At 37.2% G+C, this 26195-nt stretch overlaps 1 protein-coding gene across 2 annotated transcripts; it reads left to right on the top strand.

Moving 5' to 3' along the window:
- Nucleotides 1-634: 634 nt before the first annotated feature.
- On the top strand, nt 635-19810 carry LOC142543156 (ABC transporter G family member 3-like). 2 transcript variants are annotated; one of them, XM_075650235.1, is made up of 12 exons: nt 635-822; nt 1302-1930; nt 2036-2115; nt 2792-3072; nt 3709-3880; nt 16551-16664; nt 16837-16965; nt 17474-17665; nt 18199-18285; nt 18689-18961; nt 19077-19184; nt 19458-19810. In XM_075650235.1, exons 2-12 carry the CDS (start codon nt 1456-1458, stop codon nt 19713-19715), a joined length of 2169 nt encoding a protein of 722 aa, XP_075506350.1. In that variant the 5' UTR covers nt 635-822; nt 1302-1455; the 3' UTR covers nt 19716-19810. The 2 variants fall into 2 exon arrangements, with proteins under 2 accessions (XP_075506350.1, XP_075506351.1); XM_075650236.1 differs by having other exon boundaries at nt 1328-1930.
- Nucleotides 19811-26195: the final 6385 nt, after the last annotated feature.

Genomic DNA, 26195 nt, shown 5'->3' on the forward strand with positions numbered 1-26195 from the left:
AATTAGAATTAATTTAAATATTAAAAATAATTTTGCTTAAATAAGTTTGTGAATTTATTAGCCGGGTTGCCAAAACGTTTGTATTTTTGTTGAAAAACCAACACCGATAAAATTTACGTCCCGGCGTATAAAATCACCTCAAAAGCCCATATTTTCAAAAATAAGAAAAATCATCACCTATATTTTAAATAATAAAAAACAATTATTTAATAAAAACATTTTCTATTTTTCAGCACTCGATCTCCATTTCTCGATCGCAACTCGAATAATCTTTAAAAATACATTTTAATGCAAGCATGTAGAAAAAAATCGATCGTATGATATATGGCTGGAAAGCTTGCGTATCTACATGTCTTGAGACTATATGTCTTTAAGAACTGACTCGATAGGTATAACAATGTCACGTATCATAAAAATATTTTTGGAAAATTTAAAAAATTGAGAAGTTAAAGCAGAGATTCGAAGGGACGAATAGTAAAGAAAAAATAAAAAATGGAGATAGGGGTGATGGTCAAGTTGCTCTTAACAAATTGAAGTTGGCCCACTTTTATTATTCTAAATTCTAAATAAATAAAAAGTTTCTATTAATCCTAAATATAATAATAATTATTGTTGATTAATTAGGGTGTCTTTTTTCCTTTTTCCCTCGCTAAACTAAACCTCTGAGAGAGTCGTAGTCGCACTCCTCTGCAAAAACCCCAGTGCCAGATCCAGCTTTTGTTATTTTCTTCTTTTTTTCCCATCATCTCTTCATCTCTGCTAGTTCTTCTCTGTAACTTTATTATCCTTTTCGAGGTTTATTTTTGATAAAAAGGATTTGAGGTATTCTTGATTAGCTGATGCTATTTTCTAATGTTTTTGGTTTTTATTTGTGGGTTTATCTTATTTTCGAGTGAATGAGCGATAAACAAGATTTGGTTTCTTGGTAACTGTGTTTTAGAATGTGGGAAAGATTAGAGTTTGCTAAAAATTACTGAAGCACGAGTGATTTCAGTAACTAGAATCACTTACATGGAAAAGCAAAATAATATGTGAGGCCTGTTTGGAGAGAAGTTTCATATAACTTTGGATTCGTGGGTTTTTGTGTGTTAAAGTTTCTTGAATGTTTAGGGGAATGCGAGTGGACTTTTTGGCTAGCAAAGTAACATGACCATTGCAATTATAACATGTTCCCCTTGTAGTTCGTGGTTAATACACTCGATGCAATAATCTGAAACCGGGATTTTCTTTATATCACTCGCTGCTTAGAAAACAAATATTCCATTCTATGGATTTTCTTTGTCTGGTGGTTCTTTCTGCAGATTAAACTGGCCAGCCTTGGTTCCAGGTCATATGATAAGTTGTGGAAATGTTTTTGGGATAGAGTTGACACTCCAGAGGGAACTGAATGCCTACTTTCACTTGACTTGGGTAGTAAAAAGCCAAGGAGCATAACAAAGAATTCACATTTCCAAGATGGAAGAAATACAGTCTCAATCAGATCATTATAGGTCTTCATCTTCTTCTGCTAGTAGTCCCGCGAGCAGGGTGCCGTCAAGCAATTTTTTCTATTTAAGAAAACCGGGTACAGTCAGGCAGCCTATTTCGTTCGAGGACTCTCCGGACTGGGACGATACGAATATCGAAGTTAAGGTGGAGGAAGGAGGAGCTGACTCCATAAATGCTGCCACGACTCCGGGATCCCCATCTCTCTCGAAGCTCAATAGTGGTTCATTGCCTTCTCCCCCATTGCCTGAAGGTGCAGTTATTACTAGAAAGATTGCAGGGGCCTCTGTTGTGTGGAAGGATTTGACTGTCACTGTAAAGGGTAAAAGAAATTACTCAGACAAGGTTGTTAAGAGTTCCAATGGCTATGCATTGCCAGGCACAATGACTGTGATTATGGGTCCTGCCAAGTCGGGGAAATCAACGCTGCTTAGAGCTCTTGCAGGTTTTTTCTTTTATTTTGTGCCCATTCTGACACGAGTAGATTTATTAGAAGAACATATGTGCTTGTCTCTTATGAATTTTTTTTATTTTTCTTCTTGTGCTTTAGGGAGGTTGCCAGACATGGCCAGAACATATGGTGAGGTGTTTGTGAATGGTGTAAAATCACGATTGCAGTATGGAGCTTATGTAAGTTCATTTTTGGTACCACTTTTCCTTCAACATCATGAATAATGCTCTGCGTTTGTATATCAGCATTCAGCAGTATTAATTGTGAATTTGGTTTGAAAAGCGACCTTCAAATATTTCTTCAAAAGATCTTAGCATTTCTAAATATTCTCACAAAAATTATGATTGGTTGTCCATGAAGCATCCTCTGCATATAGTTCTCAAACAATGTTTACCCGGATAATCGGATTACTAGAATTAGAAGCTAATGAAAACTTCATGATTGCTTATACTAGATAAAAATTGGGCACGATCATTTTAGTTAGAGATGGAAGAGATGATTTAATAGTTCACTGGATAGGCCTCATCATATTCGATGTCATGATACATTGTGTTAGGTGTAATTCTTCGATTCATGAATTTGACATGGTACTCACAAAATGCATTAGTACTATGAACACATGCTATTGTATCTAATTCGAGCTAGAATTAATTGGTGCCAAAAGATGTTAAGAAAGTTTTGCCATTTGAATTTAAAGTTTTATGGGCAAGGATGACTACTCGATGGGAAATAATCATGATAACGAAGCTGATGGCATTTAGCGTGAGCCATAGCTTCTATGCGACTGGATACAACATAATCTTTTAATTTTTCTTTGAAACTCCAGAGATTTGAGCATGTGCTTCCATTATGCAGGGGTTTGTCGAAAGAGAAACCATACTCATTGGATCTTTGACCGTACGTGAGTACCTTTACTATTCGGCATTACTGCAGCTTTCAGGGTTCCAGAAGAGGGGATTGGTGGAAGATACTATCCTGGCCATGTCACTAGGGGATTATGCAAACAAACTCATCGGTGGCCACTGTTACACGAAGGGTCTTTGTAGTGGTGAGAGAAGACGCATCAGCATTGCCAGGGAGCTCTTGATGAGGCCACATATCTTATTTGTTGACGAGCCTCTTTATCATCTTGACAGGTTTCTTCTTTTTTTTTGGGGTTAAATCTTACTTCAGAAGGTATTTATGTTTCTGTGAACTTGCTGCATAAGCATATGATCTTGTGCTAAAATGCATGGCCTGATGAAGTGGAGGAGAAATAAGTACCACACTTTTCTTTGATTATTTATCTAGCAATGTCGGTATTTATCATTAGATGAATTACACCATTTTCCATGTGTCACCTTCCTATTTTAGTATCTCTCGATGAAGTTTCAAGTGGATAAGCTACACCTATCTTGTGAGAAAGAGGCCAAAATCATGTTTTTTAAAAACTGAATTTTAGACATCGCTGCCTGTCAAACATTCTGGAGGTATATGTTAATATTAAGATTCGTTGGTGTGATCCATCTGATTGACGCTTTAGGTATCCTTGCAATTTTGGTTTCATGTAGTTTGGAAAATAGTCTCTAAAAGAGGGTTCTTTTATCAGTTAACCAATCTGAATTAATTCCCTTTCACAAGTTAAACAAGCTATTCATAGGATCGGGGGAGCAATAACTTCTTCTAGGTTCAAATTCCTCACATAATTTTCCAGCCACTAGTTTTTATTAATTTCTTTCATCTCAAAATTTATTCACTTCTTTTCAATACTGACAAAGTCGTTGTCATAGCAGTGTATCTGCACTACTGATGATGGTGAACCTGAAGAAGCTTGCAAGCACAGGGTGCACTATAATTTTCACCATTAACCAGAGCAGCACAGAAGTATTTGGCCTTTTCGATCGAATTTGTCTTCTTTCAAATGGAAACACATTGTTCTTTGGGGAAACATTGGCATGTTTGCAGGTGATACCTTTGAGAAATATGATTAGTCTTAACATGAATCTAAGCTAAAGATTTCTATAGTTGCACCTATAAGATTAGTATTTGATTCCCATATTCATTTAAAAGTTTTCCCATGTCCTTGTAAAGAATGTTGTTAGCTCGAAGGGATGCATTGATTGTGCATCACTTTTTTGAGAGATTGTAGTGAAGTTAAGATCTCTTTAATTTTTTTTTTAAATCTCTTTGAAATTGTGTTATCTTGCAATATAGGTTACTTGTTCTTTATCATTGCTTATTAAGAGAATAAATAATAAAATAAGAACATGAGAACACCAGTTTTTAACGTAGTTCGGTCAGAAGGCCTATGTCCACGGGCCAACGCCCAAATATCAAGTGAAACCACTAAACATAAAATGTTATGATCATACAATGACTTATTCAAACTAAAAGACTCTTTTCTAATGACACCTCTAACGAACACATTCAGTAGATCTCATTTGACGAGTATCACTCGTCTTCACGATCCGCCTCAATCGAACTCCTTTCGATACTATAGATTGTTCTCTCCCGAGAACATCACTTTCCTTTCCCGAGGAATGAATCACGACGTTTTGAATGTGTGCATCACTAGCAATTGAAACCCTCAAAATCAGAATGATACAGTAGGGATGTCATCACCTTCATGTAACAGTTGTCGCAACATGGAATGAACAATTTAGCTTCTCTTCTTCAAAAGTCGTGCACTTCAAGTGATACTTCACATCATAATATAAGAATTAGCAATCATCTATCTGCACGAAATATCATCAGAAAATTTAAACAAATCTTGATTGCATTTTATCATTGTTTATAGTCAATAGTTTGAAAGATTACCAATACGAACCTAGATACCGTTCCAATATGAATCCCTCACCAATCAGTGGAGATATACATCGTTATGAGCCTTATAAATTCAAAAGATATATCAAGGTGAGGCATATCACATTATAAAAAACCAACCGAAATATAACATCAAAAGCTTAAACCAACAATATAAAAATTTTAAAACCAATCAAACTATCACGTTAAACTAAATATACAGAGCCCAAAAAATATCAAAACAAGCCAATAAAAATGGTCACTCACCTTTTTGGCTTGTTTTGAACACAAGTACCACCAAGAATACTTACTCCCCCTTTGCGCTGAAACAGACAAAGGAAACACCCATCAACTAGCAGTGTCGGAGCCAACAAAAGCATTGAGTGTATCACCAAGTTCTGCTTGTTGCTTGACAATAGCATCTTGTTGCTACAAAATCTTCTCGAACATGCCAATAATGTGAACGGTCGAAGCTTTTAAAAGCCGAATTTCAGTCACCAAATCAGAGTGAGCAACATTGAGGAAGCAGTGGCATGAACCTTCTTCATTAACAGGAGCCTTAGCATTCAGATCCAGAATCTTCCCCTGAATATCAACCACTCGATTGCCTTTGAGAAATCTGTGCTGCACAATCTGAAGCGATAGAGAAAACACAATGTCATAATCAATTGTGGACGTATGCTTTGTTGGAAACCAATTCCACAAGCCAACTCGAGTTAACATGATATATTTTGAAGTCAAATGTGAGCAGGATATGCGCTTGCCAAGTGGCCAAACAGTAGCACGACCAGTCAGCTCTGTTGCTGCCTCATCCATGTGAGTTCATCATCAGAAGGTGGGGGAGTCGATAGTATCGTCAGAATCATCGAATTTGATCCCAAAATAATCATTGATCAGATCAGCATTGAAATTAAAAAATGTCCCCTAAGATACACTTTATGAAACTGTGGAGAACCTTGAACAGAAATCTTTGGAGACAAGTTTGCATAGAACTAATAAACAACAGCTACCACAAAGGGCTTTGATTTAGCAACAGTCTCCATCATTCGCATTTTGCAACAACTTGACAATGCCAGCAGATTCATCATTCCTCTTATTCAACACATGTTCCCCAAGAATTGTTGGCTTAGATAAAACATCCCAATTCATCTTATTAAAAGAAAGTCTTAGCCAGAGCATCAGTGGAATCATACCCAAACTCAACAGCGGAAGTCCTAGCAGCCTTAGTGGTTCCTATAGTCAAAGGTTTTGAAGGAGTAGATGTAGAAATTTGTGGCTTGGGAGTTGAGGCAGTAGATTTTGAAGTCACGCTTGTACACTGTTTCTTGACTGGCCGAGGGGCAGTGACTTGTTCACCAGGAGTAATGGACTCTTCAAAGACGAAATCTCTTCCCTTTTCAAATGGATGACTGCCGATTGCTTGTCGTGTGTCTTTGACAACAGATTGTGTTCAGAAGGAACCGGAAATACCATTGATGGTTTCTAATAAGCATTAGACTTGGATATATGGCTAACATTCTGTTTTTGACACGAAGAAGCGAATGGTACGTGAGCAGCGGCTGCCAAAGAACACTCAACAGAGGACTTAGTATCAGGCCCTTTCAAGTCTGGAACATTACCTGTACCTCCAAAGTTCACAGTGGTCCTTGAATTTGCCGGAGGGGAAGAGACTTCATAAAAATCATCTGGCGAAATTTCTCGGAAGCTTGAATTGTGGCTCGATGTTTTAGTGGGTTGATATACAACTAAATCAAGATAGGTAAGAACTATAGAAATAGGAGTTGGAGACAAAACCTTTTTACCAAGTTTTACCGGACAGTGGCGACGGCGAGGAGGCAGAGGTGGATTTCTGGGTTGTGCAGCCTGTGGGTCTCTATGGGCATCAGAGTGTTCAGCGTGTAGAGGAGATGATGTTTGCGTAAGACTAGTGCATCGTCAGGTGCTAGAAGCAGAAGAAAGATTTTCCGGACAGAAGCAGCGAGGCATTGGACCAGTTTCCGATCGATCCGTAATTTCGATTTACAACGAGAGCTTGCAATTTCAGAAATTTTGGAGTGTTGCCGTCTTGTCCGTACCATGATGATCGTGATATCCGCAATTTTCAAAGAAAAAGATGAATAGGGGAGGAGAGAGGAAGAACAAATAAAAAAAAGGAAATAAATGTTGGAGTCCAAATTTAACTCTAAGGATCCCAGTAGCACAAAACGAAGCAACACTGTAGCATGTAAAATTCTTATATTAGTTTTCCCGCGCAAACAGAAAATACCCAAAGCAACATAAAAACTAATTTGATGACAAAATTCAATTTTAGCACAAAATCAAGGAGCATGAATTATCAAAAAAACTTAATAATGTGTGCCAAAAAAAATTTAGAGGTGCCAACAAAATTTCAATTCAAGCTCACAAAATTTATTTTTCTTGATTTTTAAACCCACCTCAAGACTAGGCATGTATTTAACATGTATGAGAAAATTTGTTGGCTCCAAGACAAAATAAAATCTTGAAATTTCTCGTTCAAACTCGAGCAGCCAAAATGAAATATATATATATTTTTTTCATATATTGGTAGCTCCCGGTCTAAGAAGTTTTTTTGGGCCATTTAGGTTGCTTTTTCCAAACATGTATCCACAATTATGTTTGACCTAATTAGCACATCAAGTTGGTAGTTGACACTCCAAAAAACCTTCCATTGGGTTTCTTAAGTAGCCTTTCCAACTAATTTTTTTCTCCAAATCAACACTTATTCCAAATCATCAAAATTTTTTAAATCAAAATTTGGCCGATACTAGTTGTCGAGTCACCAAAAATTCATGCAATTTATCAAATCAAGAAGATTTAGTCAAAATCCTCAGTAGTATATATCACCTCGCAGCCTAACTCAATCAATTCAAAATAGCAATTTTAAAATTGTAAGCTCAAATGTTCAAAATGCAACATTTATATCATCAAGAAGGAATTTTGTATGGCACATGTACCCAAGGCTTTTCTAAGTGTTTCAAACCTCACAAAATCAAGTGCCTTGGTGAATATGTATGCAATTCGCTTTTTCAGTTGCAACATGCTCTAGTACAATCGTTTTACAGTCAACAAGGTCACATATGAAATGGTGTCGTATGTCAATGTGCTTCATTCTATAATGTTGTACTGGGTTTTTAGATATGTCTATGACACTCATATTATCACAGTAAACTATTAAAAATCTTGCACAATACCATAATCATCAAGCATTTGCTTCATCCATTGTAATTGGGTACAACAACTTCCAGCATCAATGTATTCAGCCTTGGGTGTTGACATGGAAATGGAATTTTGTTTCTTGCTATGCCAAGAGACCAAGTTGCTTCCACGTAGAAACATCCTCCAGTTGTGCTTTTTTTTTCCCGTCATACGAGTTTCCAGCCCAGTCTGCAAGACAAGTATTAGTATTATTAGAAAACCATATCCCATAATTTTCCGTTCCATTTATGTAACGAATGATTCATTTCACGGCTTTCAAATGAGTCTCCTTCGGGTCTGCTCGATACCTCACACACCTACATAAAAACATATGCTAGGCCTACTAGCAGTGAGGTAGAGTAAACTCTCAAGCATGCTTCTAAACGATTTAGAATCAACCAAAACCCTATCCTCATATGTGGTTAACCTCTCATTTGACCTTGTGGGGATGCAATAATTGTCCATGCTTGTTAGAATAAGCGAAACGTGGCGCATGAGTTGTTGTATGATTTAAAAGATTTTAGTTGCACCATTACCACTGGCTATAACTTGGGGTAAAGCGGCAAATGCTCGGTCTTACAATTGGTATCAGAACCAAGGTCACGTGTTCAATTGCCATTGATTGAACGAAGTGCAATTATTGGGAGGAAGATTATTGAGGTGCAATAATTGTCCCTGCTTGTTAGATAAATCGAAACGTGGCGCTTGGGCTGTTGTACTATTTAAAAGATTTGAGTTGCATAATTATCACTAGCAAGCGGCAAACGCTCGGTGCTATAGACCCCATTGTAATGAGTCAATTTTTCTTACCAAGCTCTTGATGTTTGTTTTAGATCATACCGTGCTTTCTTGAGTTTGAACTCATAGTCAGGATAGTGAGGATCTTTCTTGAGTTTGAACTCATAGTCAGGATAATGAGGATCTTCAAAACCTTTTGGTTGCTCAACATATGCTTCTTCATTCAAGATTCCATCTAAGAATATGCATTTTTTACATCCATTTGAAACAATTTGAAATTTAGTGAACATGCAATGACCAAAAGCAATCTAATGGATTCAAATCTGGCAACAGGGGCAAATGTTTCTTCAAAGTCCACTCTCTCAATCTAAGAGTAACCTTGAGCAACAAGTCGTGTCGTGTTCTTAACAACAGTTCCAATTCATCAGATGTATTCTTAAATATTCATTTAGTTCCAACACATATGTTTCTTTGGGCATTGGCACTAGAATAAAAACATCGTTACTCACATATTGTTCCAACTCTTCATGCATTGCATTTATCCATGCTTTATCCAATAAGGCTTCTTTGATGTTCTTAGGTTCAATAAGAGATATAGAACATATATACCTGGCCATGTTGTCATGCCTTTTTATTGAGAAGTCCTTAGTGCGTATATCTTCATATAAATCTCCAATTATATCTTCATGTAAATCTCCAATTATTGCTGTGGATGGATGATTCTTGGTGATTCTGGATGGCGATCATTTTTCAGAGGCGGTAGTGTGATTATGATCCGTTTCTTCAGGTTCATTTACATTATGTTAAGTGTTTGTCTCACTATTTGTTGCGACAGGCTATGCAACATCTTCTGCGGTCAGTGTTTCTTGACTCTTTAGTGGTTCCGTTGTGAGGCTATGATTTTCATCCTTCGTAGAGTATTCACTGAGATCAATCCTGTCATCAAAAACAACATTAGCTGATTCCGTGATAGCTTGTGTTTACTTATTTAAATACTCACGATCGTTGAAGATGTAACAGATACAACAAAATTCATTAAAGTAGCTCAGTTTGAGCTTCTTGCCTTTCCATATTTCATATGTAGTTTGTTTGGTACCTGACCTTAAATAGACTCTATTTATTGTGTAGCATGCTGTGTTAATGTTTCTCCTGTGACGTCTGAGGAAGTTTCTTAGAATTTAGCATGATAAGAGCCATTTCTTGCGTTCAACCACTCCGTTTAATTGAGTAGTTTTTGGAGTTGAAAATTCATGCCTAAAACCATGTTCATCACAGAAGTCAGTAAACAAGGCATTTTCAATTCTCTTCTTGCTCCCCTTTTATTTTGTTAATCTTGCAATTTTTCTCATTCATTAGTTTGATGCATATGAGTTTAAAGACTTGAAAATGTGTCAGATTTTTCTCTAAAGAACTCAACCAATGTATATTTAGAAAAATCATCCACACACAAATACATACCTTTTTCCCACTATAATTTCTACCTGCATTGGGCCTATAAGATCCATGTGCGTTAATTCAAGTATTTTCTTCGTAGTTACATGTTGTACTACTGTATGCATTGTTTTGTTTGCTTTCCAACTGGCACGGTCCACACATTCCAGGAGGCTTTTTGCCAAGTTTTGGTATTCCCCGAACAGCCCCCGCATTCAAGATCTTAGTTAGGTTTTCGTAATTCAGGTAAATTTTTTATTCCATATCTCAATATTATCATTACTAGTTCTGTGACACAAATGAGATAGTGATGGAGATGTTGAAGAAGATAAAATGTAACAGTTATCTCCAGATCTTGATCCCTGCAAACCTCACAAATTATTCGAGTCAACCATCCTTGGTGAATTTGACACGAAGATCTTGATCACACAGTTGACTAATGCTTATGAGATTTTCTTTGAGTATTTCAACTTGAAGTATGTTCTTGAACCTAGGAAAAACAGGAATGTTGATAACTCCTTTTCCAAGAACCCATCCTTTCATGCCTTCACCAAACATGACACTTCCTTCTTTGCATTTCTTGTAGTTTGTCAATATCTAGTGGTCACCTGTCATATGCCTCGAACATCCACTATCAAAGTACCAAGAATTGTTAGAGCAGTTTTCCAACGAACTGTAGGCCGCTAAACAATTCAAATTGATTTTCTTGACCCAAATTTTTTTGCTTGGATTTTGAGATAGCTGAACCTTCGTTCTAGGTGTTGACCTAGTTATCCTATAAATGAATGACATGTTATTTCCTCTCTTCTAATCTCTTATGTATTAAAAACATCTGGGTCTTGTCCAGGTACCTCACAATAGTGGCGTATGGGAATAAATCTAGCAAAATTACATGCACTTCCTTTATGTTCCTTCATCTTGTTCTCTTTGACGAACATTGTTATTGAATTTGAGCTGTTTCCTTCATATCCTAATCCAGTTCGATTGCCGTTGTGCCTCTGCAAAGATAAAACATGATCTAGATTAGTGGTTCCCATGTTAAACCGTATAACTCTTTTTTGCAAGTGATGAAGTTAATTTAAAGTGTCAATTTATCTTGTATTAATTTCTGGATCACACAAATCACGCCCAAGTACAAATTTTTCCAACTCTTCTTTCTCAGTTTCAAGCGACTGTGCTTTCTCCATCAATTCTAAGTTTGTGTTACAGACTATCCTCCACAGCCTATGCATTAATGCATAAGCTTCCAAGACTTCTTCTGCCTCCAGGTCACTTTGGCTTCATATGAGTAATTTTCGGTCTAAAGACCCAACTGTCTTAGCAATGTTTCACAGTGTGTTGTGACATTTCTACGACAGGTTTAGAGCATATGCCTTCCAGCAGTTCCTTCCCCAGCAGATTTGTGTGCACATTCAAGGCAACATGATTGCTTACATGTTTCTCGTTTTCTTCCTTGCCTATGATTCAGCATCACTCTATGTCGAGTTTATTGCCTTGGTTTTGTTTTTCAGGGTGTTTGCACATTAGCTTGAATGTGTCCACATGGCACTGTATACAAAGTATAATGGCCCGAAAATTCATGTTTGAAAATTTGCGGAAAAATTAAAAAATTTTCTTTTTAAACTAAATAAAATATCTCATTCATAAGATAAACTGATAAATTAAGTTTAATATTCGAAATAGCAGCGGAAGAAATTATTACTCGCCAAAATAACAAGTTAAAGTATCCAACAACTGATAAAATGTTTGAGCATAAAAAAATGACAAGTGCTGTAAATGAGGTCCTCGGGTGCTACTACTGCCGACCCAAGCTAGCTCACTGGTCCTCGCCCTCGGCCCCGACATTATCAGTACCTACAACAATCAAGTCTAGTGAGCCTAAAGACTCAGCATACATATATCGTAAATAACGAGTAAATAATATAGTAAAATTTGCATGGAATAAAAATATCATGTCATGAGGCATAATGTGAAAATAACTTGTCATGAGCAATTATAATACGTGCATAACTGAACTGAAAATCATAGTGAAAATGTTTGCTCCTTGGAGCCCTGTACTGAAATAGCATATAATAATTTTCTGTTGAGATTATGGTCTACGCAAGTGGCCCCTGCACTGAACTGAACTGATCGGTAACTGACGACCGGATAATACAATGCTCCCATGATCGGTAACTGGCGACCGGGTGAAGTAATGAACGTCTGATCAGACTAATGTCATAGTATACTGGGTGGTACATAACTGAACTGACCGGTAACTAGCGATCGGGTGAAATAATTGCTCCCATGATAGTGAGATGGCCACAAGCAATATCGCATAAATCTCAAAAATGAATATTTTCTATGCACGTAATATAATTAACCAACATAATTAAATATGAACAATTTCGATCTTCTTGTATTAAAATCATGTACTTGCGATATTTAAAATTATCTATATGGCTTGATTGAAGAGTGAAAGAAGATATAAACATGCCTTGGTTTGTTTTGACAGAAAACAAACGAAATAACGACGCGGCGCGGTGGAGACGGGTGCTCTTCACTTTCTCACTTTTTCTCTCTTAATTGCTTTAAACCAAGCATGCACCATAATTATTATAATAGCGTAAAAATCGTAAACGTGATGCATGAACATTTAAAAATATCATGATTTGTGCTCAGGGCGCTGCCAGGACCAAAATCTCACCCCGGGTGCAAAATGACCATTTTGCCTCTGGAAACCCGAAAATTATCGTTTCACCCCTGGACCTCTAAAATTGACCCGAAGCTTACCAAATTCCTTAAAACATCCCAAAACATATTTAAAAATATTCCTAGACGTAATTTCGAGCCAAAAAATACAACTGAACCGATTCGTTTTAAAACTTGGACCGGGGTCCCGGTTTTAACCCGAATCGAATCGAAACCTATCCAAAATTTTCCCAATTTTTTACCATGTCTTAAAGACACTTAAATGATTCCAAAAACCCCAAAACCCAGATTTTTAACATTCGAAATTCCTTGGACAGCCGCTAAATTTTTTTCAGAAGCTCACCCTCACCCCCAAACGAGACACTAGCCCGCGGTCACCTCCCCTACGCCCAAGCCGAAGGCTCCAGCCACTAACCAGCCTACTGTGGATCTAGGCCAGACCCCAAAGAGCCTACCAGCACCAAGGGCCCAGCCCCATGCAGCCTACACTACTAGCTCGCTCCCTAGGCACCAAAAATACCTCAACTACACTCCCTTGCGCTCGGTTCCAATGTGCTACTCGAGGGTTCAGTCCAGTAGTGCTAGGGCCCTCCCAGGACGTGGTTTGGACCCATCACGAGTAGACCCATCGTCTGGACTCAACCTGGCACCGACGGTCCTCCCTTTTTTTTTTTTCGATCTTCCAAGAACAAGCCTCCCCATGACCCCCTACTCTCTGCCCTTCCCTTGATGCGATCTGCAGCCAACCCAAGCCTCAAGACAGTACCTATACACCCCTAGAAACCCCTAAACAACCAAGAACAGTGGCCCTTTGCAAGAAAATTTCAGAAAAACGTGAGTACCAAGTAAAAGATGTAAGGAAACCCATGTAAAACTGATAACACTACATGTTCCTGTACAGATCGTGAGATTTCATGCATGTACACATAAACATCAGTAATATACACGTGAGTGATGCAGAAATGAAGATACAACGCGTGCCTGATATTTAATTGGTGTGCAAATGTTCGAAGGGACACGAGGTGATGAGGAAACACTCGAGCTTGGAGGAAAAAGGATTCTTGCTGCTAATATTCACGAAGGAGGCGACTGATTGGATGAAAGTGGGCGGCTGGGTGGAATGAATTAGGTTTAGTGGGGTGCTAATGACTAGGGTTAGGTTTAATAGATAATTATGTAATATTAAAATAGCTAACAATCAACTAATGAGCCTTATTTTATAAATAAAACTAAATAAAAGATTTTAGGTCCAACAAGCTCAAAAGTAGGCCCGTTAAATCTAAACACTCTCCCGAAAAATATTTCGAGTTGAAAAGATTTTGAAAATATTAGCCTGGAAACTTAAAAAGTCCCCCGATTTTATAAAATTTGCGTACCGATAAAAATTAAAATCTTGCGGGTAAAAATAACCAAAAATTCCCGTTTTTGAAAAATACACTTAAAAACACTTCAACTTAATTTATAAAAATAAATCGTTATTAAAATAATTTTCCTGAAAATTCTCCGGTTTTCGATCCTCGTTCGAACGCAACTTAAAAATCTTAATGCACGAACTTTTAAAATTTCATGAAACAAATCCTATCATGCATGAATTATGCCTAAAATGCATAAAAATAATTAAACATAAATTAATGAAATAAACATGCATTTAATGCTTTAAAACAATTAAATAAAATACCAAAAAAGTTTTATAACTTGCATGCATGCCAACTTTTTAAATTATATTTACTAACATGCTAAATTACCACTTCTTAAATAAGTCTTTATTAACTTATCTCAATACTCCATCTCCAGTCCGGCCTCACTTATTTAACTGAAAAGGTAACAGTTAAACTACTGCGTAAAATAAATAAATTTAAAGAAAAAAATTTAAATACTCATGCAATAAAAATCATTTTAATTTAAATACTAGAAATTATGCATGACTTATACGCAGTCCAATTTACGGGTTCTACACAAAGGGCCTTAATCTTTTCTTCACCTCTGGTCAAGTTCTCCTTGCTTTTCCTGAATTTTGGAAATTATGTGACTTATTAGTATGTAAATAATTTAAAGTCTAACTTGATTGTTCATTCTTTTCAAAACTTTCGAAAAGTTCTTAGTGAGTAAACAAAAGAGTCAACCAAATTATCATCATTTTTTGACATATCACTTCCCTCATGATTTTGCGATTTCCTTTTCTGCTTGAACTTCACAATTCAAAGGTGAGTAAAGATCCCATCAGTTCGTCCAAACCTCATCGCATCTATGTACTTTGTTTTTTTTCATGGTTGCCACTTTTACATCAAAACGGCTTGGAAGAAGATACCGATGATTACAAATCAAGCGATGGAGCTGATGACTGAAATTTGGAAAATGAAGATGGCGATGATTTTTATATTTAATATTTCATCTATCACATTTTCAAAGACTTTTGATCTTATTTTTATTTTCGTGAGTTTTTTTTTTGCGCTTTTGTTCCGTGAAGCGTGCACTCTTCGCTTTGCGCTTTAAGTCCCAAACAATTTATCGCTTTTTTACACCTCACGCTGTTGGTAACTATGTTCACATGTAGATATGACCTTGAACTGGTTTACAACCACTCCTGTGAATGTGGCATTTATCGTTTTTGCATCCGCATTTGCCTAACGTTCTTCCTCATTGCTCTATTTATCTCTAGTTTTAGGAGAAGTTTCTTTTCCAACCTTTTCTTTATCCATTGGAGGTGTCCACCCAATTTCAATCGATCGCCAGGCCTTTTCATCAATTGATTTAATGAATGCTCTCATCCTAGCCTTCCAGTACGGGTATGTAGTGCTGTCCAGAAGTGAGGGCTTGGTGATAAAATCGCATTCTCGTCCAAAATCCATGTTTGCAAAAAAAAAAAAGTTATCACACAAAATAAGAATCTCACTTCAAAACAAAGTAGTGAACCTCTCTGATGCCAATTGAAGTTGTGTCATCTTGCAGTATATGTTGTTTTTTATTGTTGCTTATTAAGATAATAAATAATAAAATAAAGAACACGAGAATATTAGGATTTTAACGTAGTTCGGTCAAAATACTCGTCTACAGGGCCACGCTCAGATATCAAGTGAATCCACTAAATATAAATGTTTGACCATACAAGGATTTGTTCGGACTAAAAGTCTCCGTATTTTCTAACGACGCCTCTATGACGAACAAATTCAGTAGACTTCATTGGCTAGCATCACTCGTCTTCACGATCTGCCTTAGTCAAACTACCTTCGATGCTGCGGATGTTCCCCCTTGAGAACGTCACCTTCCTCTCCCGATGAATGAATCACGACGCTCTGAATGTGTGTGCACCACTAGCCATTAAAATCTTCAAAATAATTATGATATAGCTGGAGTTGTTATCACCTTGTTGTAACAGTTGTCGAGATACAGAATGAACAATTTAGCTTTTCTTCTTCAAAAGTCGTGTACTTCAATTCATAATTTTATGTCATAATATAGGCACTAGCAAGCCTCTATCTGCATGAAATCTCATCAGAAAATTTAAACAAATCTTGATTGCATATTATCATCATTATTTAATAAAAGTTTGAAAGATTACCAATACGAACTTAGACACCTTTCCAATTAAATCCTTAAAAACTAATCAAACCATCACGTCAAACTAAATATGCACAATCCAAAAAATATCAAAAAAGCCGATAAAAAGGACACTCAACACTAATCAAGTTCTCAAGTGTTTTCATCTGTTTTTAGTTTACATTTTTGAAACTAACTTGTTTTTACTTTATTTTTGTAGCATTTCTCAAATGCTGGTTTTCCTTGTCCGATCATGCAAAGTCCTTCTGATCATTTTCTGAGAGCAATAAACACAGATTTTGACAGAATTATTGCAATGTGCAGAAACTGGCAGGTCTGCTCCAAAAACTGAACAATTTTAACTTATAGCTTGATAAACTCTCATGAAACTGTATGAATATTTGTAGTCAAGGCTAAGGTTATGAAATGTCCAACTTCTGTAACTTTCTGCATAATAGTAACATCCAGTGTATTCTATGGCTCATGCTCAATTGTAATATTTACAGGATGACCATGGGGAACTTTCAGCAGTTAATATGGACACTGCCGTAGCAATACGCACTCTTGAATCAGCGTACAAATCATCCGCCGATGCTGCTGCTGTCGAAAGTATGATTTCGAAGCTTACTGAGAAGGTCTAGTCAATGTTCATGCTTAAATTTTACTTTGACAATCTGTGTTGTGCTTCATGCTTTTTTTTTTGTTATGACGTATTTCTGTACCTTTTTAGTTGTATTGCTGTCACTTCACCAGCAAAAGGAAGCGATTATGTATTCATAATCTTGTTTGATATTTCCCTCCCTGACATCTACAGAAAATCTGAATTAGGAACATCTGAAACTTTTAGCAGTAACACTACTATCAGTTTTCTGTTTTATGTTCCCCCTTCTATAGAATTTGTCTATTTTAAATTTCTATCTCACAGTCGATGAATGTGACAATTAGAAAACATAAAGTATGCCCAGATCTTTCACTATCTGTGATGTAGATGACTTGTATTTAATATATTCAAGTTTGCTAAACATTGGCAGGTTTCATTTTTATGCTACCATGTCTGGCACCATCTAATTTAATGGTCATTTAGGAGCAAAATGATCTTATCATCAATTGTTGAATCTTTTAACATGTTTTTTTGATTAACAGGAAGGCCCAACTCTCAAAAGCAAAGTCAAAGCTGGTATTGTCACAAAAATTGCAGTTTTGACTTGGCGTTCTCTATTGATTATGTTGAGGGAATGGAAGTATTATTGGCTTCGGCTTATTCTTTGCATGTTCCTGGTGCTATGTATCGGTACTTTATTTTCTGGGCTGGGACATTCTTTATCATCAATTGTGGTGAGTTTCTGTCTTTTAAATTGAGTTCTGTACAATGAGATAAATTACCACCTGAGTTTTTAAACCTTCTAAAGTGGAATATCCGAGAAGCTTCTACTTCGAAATTCGGAACAGGATTCGCAATAGTTTTCACATGACCAATTCTCAAAGCCTTCTTTCTGCTTGTAATAACAGTGTTTGTGTAAAATTTAAAGTTTCTGTCAAATGCCTGGAATAACCGAGGAGATTGGACACATGGTTCAAGAGGGACAAATCGCTGAAACTACTCATCCTTCATGCCCAAGACTCAAAAGCTGTCATTAATAAATTCAAATATCAGTATTAAATTTCACTATAATATTATATATCACCAGTAAATAGAGTGAAAAACATGCTAGATTAAATTCTTAAAATAATTCAACTTTTTGTTAATTTTTTCGCTGCTCTCCTTTTCATATAAGTCAATTTACCTCCTTTTCTGTATACCTTATAAATTTCCCATTTAATAACTGATTACACATATAACCTTTTTCTTTGCTTCTCTTGTACTGCAGACAAGAGTTGGTGCAGTATTTGCATTTGTATCTTTTGCTTCACTTCTAAGTATAGCTGGTGTTCCTGCCCATATAAAAGAAATCGAGGTAATGAGATTGTGCATTTTGCTCCTGTAAACTTTTGGTTGCAGGCTTTATAATTTTGCAATGTTCTTTCTCGGAGACGACCGTGCATGGAAACAGAGTGAAATAATGGTCGAATTTGATGAGAGTGGTGTGTCTTGGTGATAGGAAATAGATAAACTTGTAACACTCTAGTTGTGTACACCTGAAATATTTTATAAGAGATATAAGAACTCTACGGAGCCATATATTATGTAGTTGATTTTGTTTTAAATAATGCAATCAAGGCTAAGGAGAGCCCCCATATACAACTATGGGTGCTAATATTGGTTTTCAATAGAGGTCACATGGCAAATTTATAATAGAAAAATGATGGTAAAGCAATGATAGATTGTAACAGCCCAGTCAAACACTTTATTGTGTGCAGGTATACGCCAGTGAAGAAGCAAATCAGCATTCGGGGACATTATGCTTTTTAATTGGGCAATTTTTCTCTAGTATCCCATTCTTGTTTCTCATATCCATCTCATCGAGTCTGATCTTCTATTTCCTAGTTGGACTGCGAGACGAGTTCAGCTTGTTGATGTACTTCATTTTTAATTTCTTCACGTGCCTTTTAGTAAATGAAGGACTTGTGCTTCTCGTTACTTGCCTCTGTCAAAATGTATTCTCGAGTATTCTAATACTGGTACCGATGCATGTAAGTTCCATCCTCTGCTCGGTGAATTGACATTATCTTTACACCTTCTCTAAACTTTTTCCTCCTTAAATGTGTGCTTGTGATAAATTCAATATATAATTTTGTTTTCTTTCAGGTGGTAATGATGTTGTCTGCCGGGTATTTTAGAATTCGTGGTGCTTTACCGAAACCACTTTGGCTGTATCCAGTATCTTACGTTACTTTCCACACTTACTCCATCCAGGCAAGTCCATTTCATGTTTTAACGGTTGGTTGCATCTACCTTTTCTGAAGTTTGTTTACAATTAGCTTAAAAACATTATTTAACATGGCTTTTTAAAATAGTTTTTGATATCCAAGCGGAAATAGCTTTATATTTTTTATGGCATAGTTCAAAATAGTTAAAAAAAATAGAGTTTCTTCAGTTTTAGATATCTTTATTTGCACCTTAGTATGTGTTTAGGAGAATTCCACCTTTGCTTATTGAGACATTTGTGTATGTCCACTTTTGCTTCAGGGGATGTTGGAAAACGAGTATCTTGGGACTTCGTATGCTGTTGGGCAGGTAAGGACTCTATCGGGCTACCAGACTCTTCGAAACATTTACGATATATCTTCTAACAGCAACGCCAAGTGGGGAAATCTGTTAGTACTGTTTCTAATGGCTGCTGCTTATCGTGTTCTTCTCTTTGTTTTGTTGAAAACTTGTTTTATAAAGAAACCGTCTCTACAGTGTTTGTTCCGGTGTGATCGAAGGAGAAACAATCCAAGATAAGTGACAGAACATCTGTATGTTTTTGTATGATTTCGATTTATGCAGAGGGTATAAAATTGAGGATATAATAAGATATTTCCTGAGTTGAAGATGCATCTTTCCGTGTAGTTGGCTGGAGATTCTGTGTATGGATGTGCATGCATTTGTATGTGTTCAAAACGAGAATCTTATTTCAAAAACCAAAACGACTTTTCTGCTGATGGTTTCATAACCGAAATAACAAATATTTCATTCCGACATTTTTTCTCTCTGTAATGTAACAAATCATTTATACAAGCATTCATTAAATAAGGGTAAAAAGAGAAATTTGTTTTATACAATTGGTGTTGAAAGTATTCTATTTAACATGAATCGTAATTATTGTTTACATGAGTAAGTGTTGTCTAGGATGTTGTAACATATTGTGACATGTATTGGAATAATATAACACAAATAATTAAAATAACATAGATATTTATGCAGAAATGAGTATACTTGTGTGATGCCTTGTGTTTGTTTTACAACCGCACGATTGAAACAAGTCTCGTAATACAGTATAAATCAAAATCAGTTTATATCATAAATTCTATAGAAATAGTATTGTTTTTACAACGGAAAAAACTTGAAACGATAGAAATAGTACAGAAACGTTCTACATCTTTAATAAAATGTAAACTCAAATTAAATGTCTTTGTTTGTCTCTCGCCCGTTTCAAAACTTGTAAGGTCCAGAAATTTAAATTTACGTAATCTGAATGCATGTAATCTAGGATTTAATTTAAATGATGTGTTTATTTAATTTTGTGCATTTGAGACATAATCATTGCATGATAGGATTCATTTCATGATTATTTTAAATGTTCACGCATTAGGGTTTCTAGATGCATTTCGCGCTCGATCGAGGAAAGGAGACCGTAGAATTATCAGAAATATTATTTTTATTACATGTTTAATTTTTATTTATTATCATAAGGTGTTTTAAGCGTATTTTTCAAGAAATGAGCTTTGTTATGTATTTTTATCCGGCAGAGCATATTTTTAACCGGTACGCAAATTTTAACGATTCAAAAGACTTTTTGAGGGTTCGGGCGAAATTTTCTAAAACTTACTAAAACGAAATATTTTTCGGGAGTGTGTTTGGACTTGATGTGCCTATTTTTAAACTTAATGTGCTCAAAACTTTTTTAAAAATTTTCTAGGATCGATTAGTGCATAATTAAGCATTTTAAATTATACCCTAATCAACCCTAAACCTAAATAAAACTAGGAGCCGCCTCTCCCCCTCCATTCAGCAGCCTCCACTCGATTTCTTCAGCCAAAAGCTTCGGCCATTGGTGCCCTCACAAGAAAAGTTCATCCCCGCTCTTCCGGTGCCTACCCGACGCGCAAATCTCCTAGGTTTTCGAGTTTAATTCTTTAAGGCATGCCTATTTTCTCCCTTTGTGCATCATACACACTGATATTATGAAAAATTTATGTTAATGCATGTAAAACCTTCGATCTTGCTTGGAGCTCAAAGTATTTATTCGATTTTGTACAAATTCTCGATTTTTATGATCAACCCACGTTTTTCCTTGAATTATTGCAAAGAGTCTGCCGAGTTCTTGCTGTAAGGAGGCTAAGAGCGATGGTTTGATGCTGTTATAGTGCTGGAGTCGATGGGGTACATATTTAGGGTGAGGGCTGAGATTGGTATCATAGGCGGCTAGGGTTTGGGGGGAGGTAATGTGCGCGGGGTTGGGGCTGGCGGTGCAAGAGTCGATCCAAGGCTTAGACCAGATCATGATGGGTATGAGAGATGGCTGAGGATGGCTCAAACGCTGCTGGAGCCACCCCAGAAGTTTATCAATCGAGTGGTAGAGGAGTTGGCCGCGAGTGGTGTTTCCTTGAGGGTTAGCGATTGTAGGTGCGATGCGGCTTGCATGGGAGTGTATCCGTGGGTTCAGCAGGTCCAGAGGGAGCCTAGGGTGGTCATAGTGAGGTTGGTTAGGGGCTGGTCCCGTTGGGTGAAGGCTAGGATCAAAAATACGGAAAGTAGGGCGTCTAGGGTTTCGAGTGGTAGACTTGCAGATTTTTCCAGCAACTTTCAGCAAAGGTTTGGGTGTCTTGCAGGGTCTGAAATTGAGGTTTTAGGGGCTGGTCTAGTAGATTTAAGATATGACTTGAGTTGGGAAAAATTTGGTTAAGATTTGGGTTGATTCGGATTAAAACCTGGACCCCAGTCTAAGTTTTAAAACGAATCATTTAAGTTTTGGAACGAGCTCGAGTTTACATCAAGAAACACTTTTAAAATTTTTTTGGGATGATTCAAGGAGTTTGGTAAGTTTCGGGTCGAAATTTAGAGGTCCAGGGGTACAATGGTCATTTTGGGTTTCCAGGAGAAAAATGGTCATTTTGCACCCGAGTCGAGATTTTTGTCCTGGCAGCGCCCTGAGTACATTTTATCATGTTTTTAAATGTTTATGCATCATGATCACGATTTTTATGAATTTTTAAAATATACGTTGTATGTTTGGTTTTAAGAAAATTTACGCATGTGCATGATTTTGATAAGTGATGAAAATGATGATTATTTGAAGGATGATAATTATTTGTGGCTATAAAAGTATATGCAAATGCTTAAGACGTATATGTAAATGATGATGATGAGGCCTAGGCACAGTGGATGGGTAATACTGTCACTGATGTCCAACAACCACCGGGTACCGCGGTTCTATGTATGATGGATCCATAGTAATTGATGAATGACGTACGACAATCACAACTAATGAACTGATATCACCAAAGGGAATGACGTTAATGTTGAATGATGATAATGATGAACTGTTTTGACATGTAATGATTTCATATGACACGTCTGCATTTACGCTTTTTAAGTGCATGAAAGGTATGTTGATTACAATATATTTTCCTATGCTGTGTGCTAGGTATATGTACTTGTTATTTCTGGTACAGGTGTGTTGAGTCTTTAGACTCACTAGGCGTGTGTGATGCATGTGAGCATGTTTTTGAGGGGACTGAAGGTGCAAAATTCTTAGCCGGAGGAATGGATGTGCGTACACGATCTGAGGACCACATTTCTTCCGCACATGATGTTTTTATGGGTTTTGATAGAGCATGATAATTTTTATACAATGGGTTTTTAGGATCTTTACTCGTTTATGTTTACGTATATTTTGTTGGTTGGGCTTGACAATTTTAAACTGCTCTACTTTTACTGTATAATATTTACGATTATTTTTAAAGGATATATTTTTCAGTAGAATTGCATGCATGCAAAATATTTAAATGAGATTTTTGAAATGTGAGCTTTTTAAAAATATATATATATTTCCGCATTTTAAATAAGTATATATTTCAGTTGGTATCAGAGCAAGGGTCCTGTACAGGATTGTGCCACCGCCAGCTTCTGCCGCTCAGTCTTCAAGTCTCAAGTTTGTAAGCTTTTATGTTTTAAAATTTTTTACTGCTATCACCTGCAAGTCTTCATGATATACGATTTACGAGGGATTTTCAGTGCATGTTTAACTGCTTTTATGATTTAAAGACTTATTATTTTGAAAAACTAGATTAATTGCATGATGTGTTACATTTAAAAATTGAACTGTATCAGATATCATGCCTCCCAGACGTGCCCTCAGTGCAGATACACATGATGATATTCCTGGAGGTGGTAGAGGCCCTCCACCACCATCACCGCCTGTGGATGCAGCTACCCGAGTTCTAGAGGGTATGGCTAGGTTCTTGGAGCAGGTTCAGCAGGCTCCCAGGCCTCAACTGGATGTTTTTGAGCAGTTCATGCTACTGAACCCAAAGGAGTTCGATGGCACTACTGATCCATTCTTGGCAGAGGGACGGATTAGATCACTGGAGCTTCATTTCGAGTACCTTCAGATGCGAGATGGTGGCCGGGCTAGGTGCGCCATCTATATGTTGAGAGATGATGCACCCCTTTGGTGGGAGGGAGCCACTCATGCAGTGGACTTGGCTACCCTCACCTAGGACATGTTCAAGGAGTTGTTCTACGGGAAGTACTTTCCAGCTGACGTCAGGGGCCACCTGACGAGGGAGTTTATGAGTCTCCGCCAGGGGGACTCATCTGTGGCAGAGTTTATCCGCAAGTTCGACAGAGGCTGCATTTTGTGCCCATGATAGCTAGAGATGCCGCTCAGAAGCTGAGGCATTTCTTGGACGGACTGAGACCCACCTTTCATTGAGACATCATGCTGATGAGGCCGGCAGGTTATGATGAGGCCACCGCCTGCGCTTTTCAGGTGGAGCAGGCTCTGCGGGACATAGACTTTGAGATGCATAGGAGACGACATCAAACTCAGTCCAGCTCCTAGCCTCAGAAGAAACAATACTCAGGGCCACCGAGGAAGCAGGGGCAGCAGAAACCCCAGGGGCAGTTTAGGAGGCCCCAGCAGCAGAGACCTCCTCAGGCGCTAGGGGCGCCTAAGCCAGATGACAGACAACCATGCCCGCAGTGCAACAAGTTCCGTGTCGGCAAGTGTTTGTGGGGGACCTTCAGGTGCTTCGTTTGTGGGCAGGAGGATCACAAAGGAGCGGACTGCCCTAAGAACACGGGCCCCACTACTGGCCGAGCTTATGTGATGCATGCCAAAGAGGCCGATGCAGAGCCAGATTCGACACTCATTACTGTAACCCTTTTGTTTAAGATTTTAATTTATTGCACAATTTCATGGATTTTATGCTTGTATGAGGAGTTAATTTTGTGATCGATAACTTAGAAAGAATTAGGACGCATGCTCTACCTAGTTGGGACTAAGAATGTAACTGTTTAATTGGAGAATTTTAGAAACCAATTGTAATAACCGTTGAATTTTATGGGGTCACTTTGCATATTTTGAAAAGTTGGAGGACCAAAGTGTAATGTTCTAAACTTTAAAGGGATATGTGGCAATTTTATATTTTTCTAAGGCTTAATTTCGAGATTTTGAAGAATATTTGGGTTAATTCGTTAAATTTTGAGGATTTTGGGTTAATTGCTTATAAGAAATATCTTAAGCTTCAACACGATTAGATTTGATGGTATGTTTTGTCGCAGGGAGGATATATATTTCAGGTGTACCCACGCATGCACTGCTAGATTCAGGGGCTATACATTCGTTTATATCAGAATCTTTTGTCAAGCGACTAGGAATCATACCAGTAGCGCTGGATTCAGGGGATGTTTACTTCCCAGATAGTGAAGAGATTGGAGCTTCATTTACAGAAATATACGGTGCAGACAGACTTGATAGTGTTACCGTTGACGGAGTTCAACATCATTTTGGGTATATATTGGCTTTCGTTGAATGGAGTTGTCATAGACTTTCGACAGAGGTCAGTGTCTGTCCGGCCGCCCAATGGTAGGCCATTTGTTTTTGAGGCAGCCAGACACCAGCATTTGCTGCACGTCATTTCCTGCATGTGTGCGAGGAAGTGATATGATCAGTTAAAGGTGGAGGAATGTTTAGAAGGGGGGTTGAATAAACACTCACAATTTTCACAACCTTTTCGAATTTGGATGAGTTAGTTAAGTGATAAACTGATACTCGAGAATTTTGTAAGTCAATATCAATCAGTTAACAAAGAATGTACGGAAATAAAGTGACTGATAGATAGAATAAAAATAGAAATAAGAAGACACACGATTTTATGGATGTTTTGAGATTTCAAATACCCCTACGTCACCCCTTCTATCACAATGATAAGATATTCACTAAAAGACTTTGATTCATACAAACAGTTGTACAGACCCAATTCAATTTTGGACTTAACAATGCCAAACTGAAACTGTTAGTTACAAACTTGTTTATAGTACTAACTAGAATTGAAATATTTTAGCACAACTGATCTCTCGTAAGATCAAGTATTAGAGTATGTTCTTGAAAGCTCGAAGTATAGCCTGAAAGCTATGAATATATGCAATATTCTTGAGCGTTTATATTTGCAAGGATTTCAACAGAGTAACAGAATAGTAAATTGATCAGTTGATTGTTTTATACTCCGAGAGAGTTGTTCAAAAGTTGTTTCTCAGAAACTATTCTCTGCTATTTATAGGCTTCCCTCCAACGATAATGTTAAATATTATTTGAAACTTTCTATCCGTTGCTTGCCACGTCAACATTCTTCTGACAGTCGTATACTGCAGCTTTTCTGAAATGCGGCGATACCACTATTTGTTACAGTCAGCTTTTGTCGGTTGAATGTCTTTTTCCTTAACTGATGACATGTAAAGTTGAGGGAGTAGCTGATATGTGGGGGCCCGTGCTCCTGATTAATATTTAATGACCAAACAACCAGGATTTATTAATGTAAACAGCAAAAGCGATTAGAATTTTCCATTTTGGGCCTACAGAAATTTCGGCATTACCTATTCGTAAAGAAGACATCCCAAAAAATCAAAACATCACAAATAATATTTATATACTCGAAATAAAGTCGTAACATCAATTCACAACCTATAGCCGCACTGGCCAGGACTAAACACATGTAG

Source organism: Primulina tabacum, chromosome 4 (genome assembly GCF_025594145.1).
Source record: "Primulina tabacum isolate GXHZ01 chromosome 4, ASM2559414v2, whole genome shotgun sequence".
Taxonomy (NCBI): Eukaryota; Viridiplantae; Streptophyta; class Magnoliopsida; order Lamiales; family Gesneriaceae; genus Primulina; species Primulina tabacum.

What these genes read in the sequence shown, in the direction of transcription:
- LOC142543156 (XM_075650235.1), top strand. Translation starts at nt 1,456, where the DNA reads ATGGAAGAAATACAGTCTCAATCAGATCATTATAGGTCTTCATCTTCT. An exon ending in TTTCGAAGCTTACTGAGAAG is followed by an intron (nt 16,966 to 17,473) that starts GTCTAGTCAATG and finishes TTTGATTAACAG; the next exon opens with GAAGGCCCAACTCTCAAAAG. An exon ending in CCCATATAAAAGAAATCGAG is followed by an intron (nt 18,286 to 18,688) that starts GTAATGAGATTG and finishes TATTGTGTGCAG; the next exon opens with GTATACGCCAGTGAAGAAGC.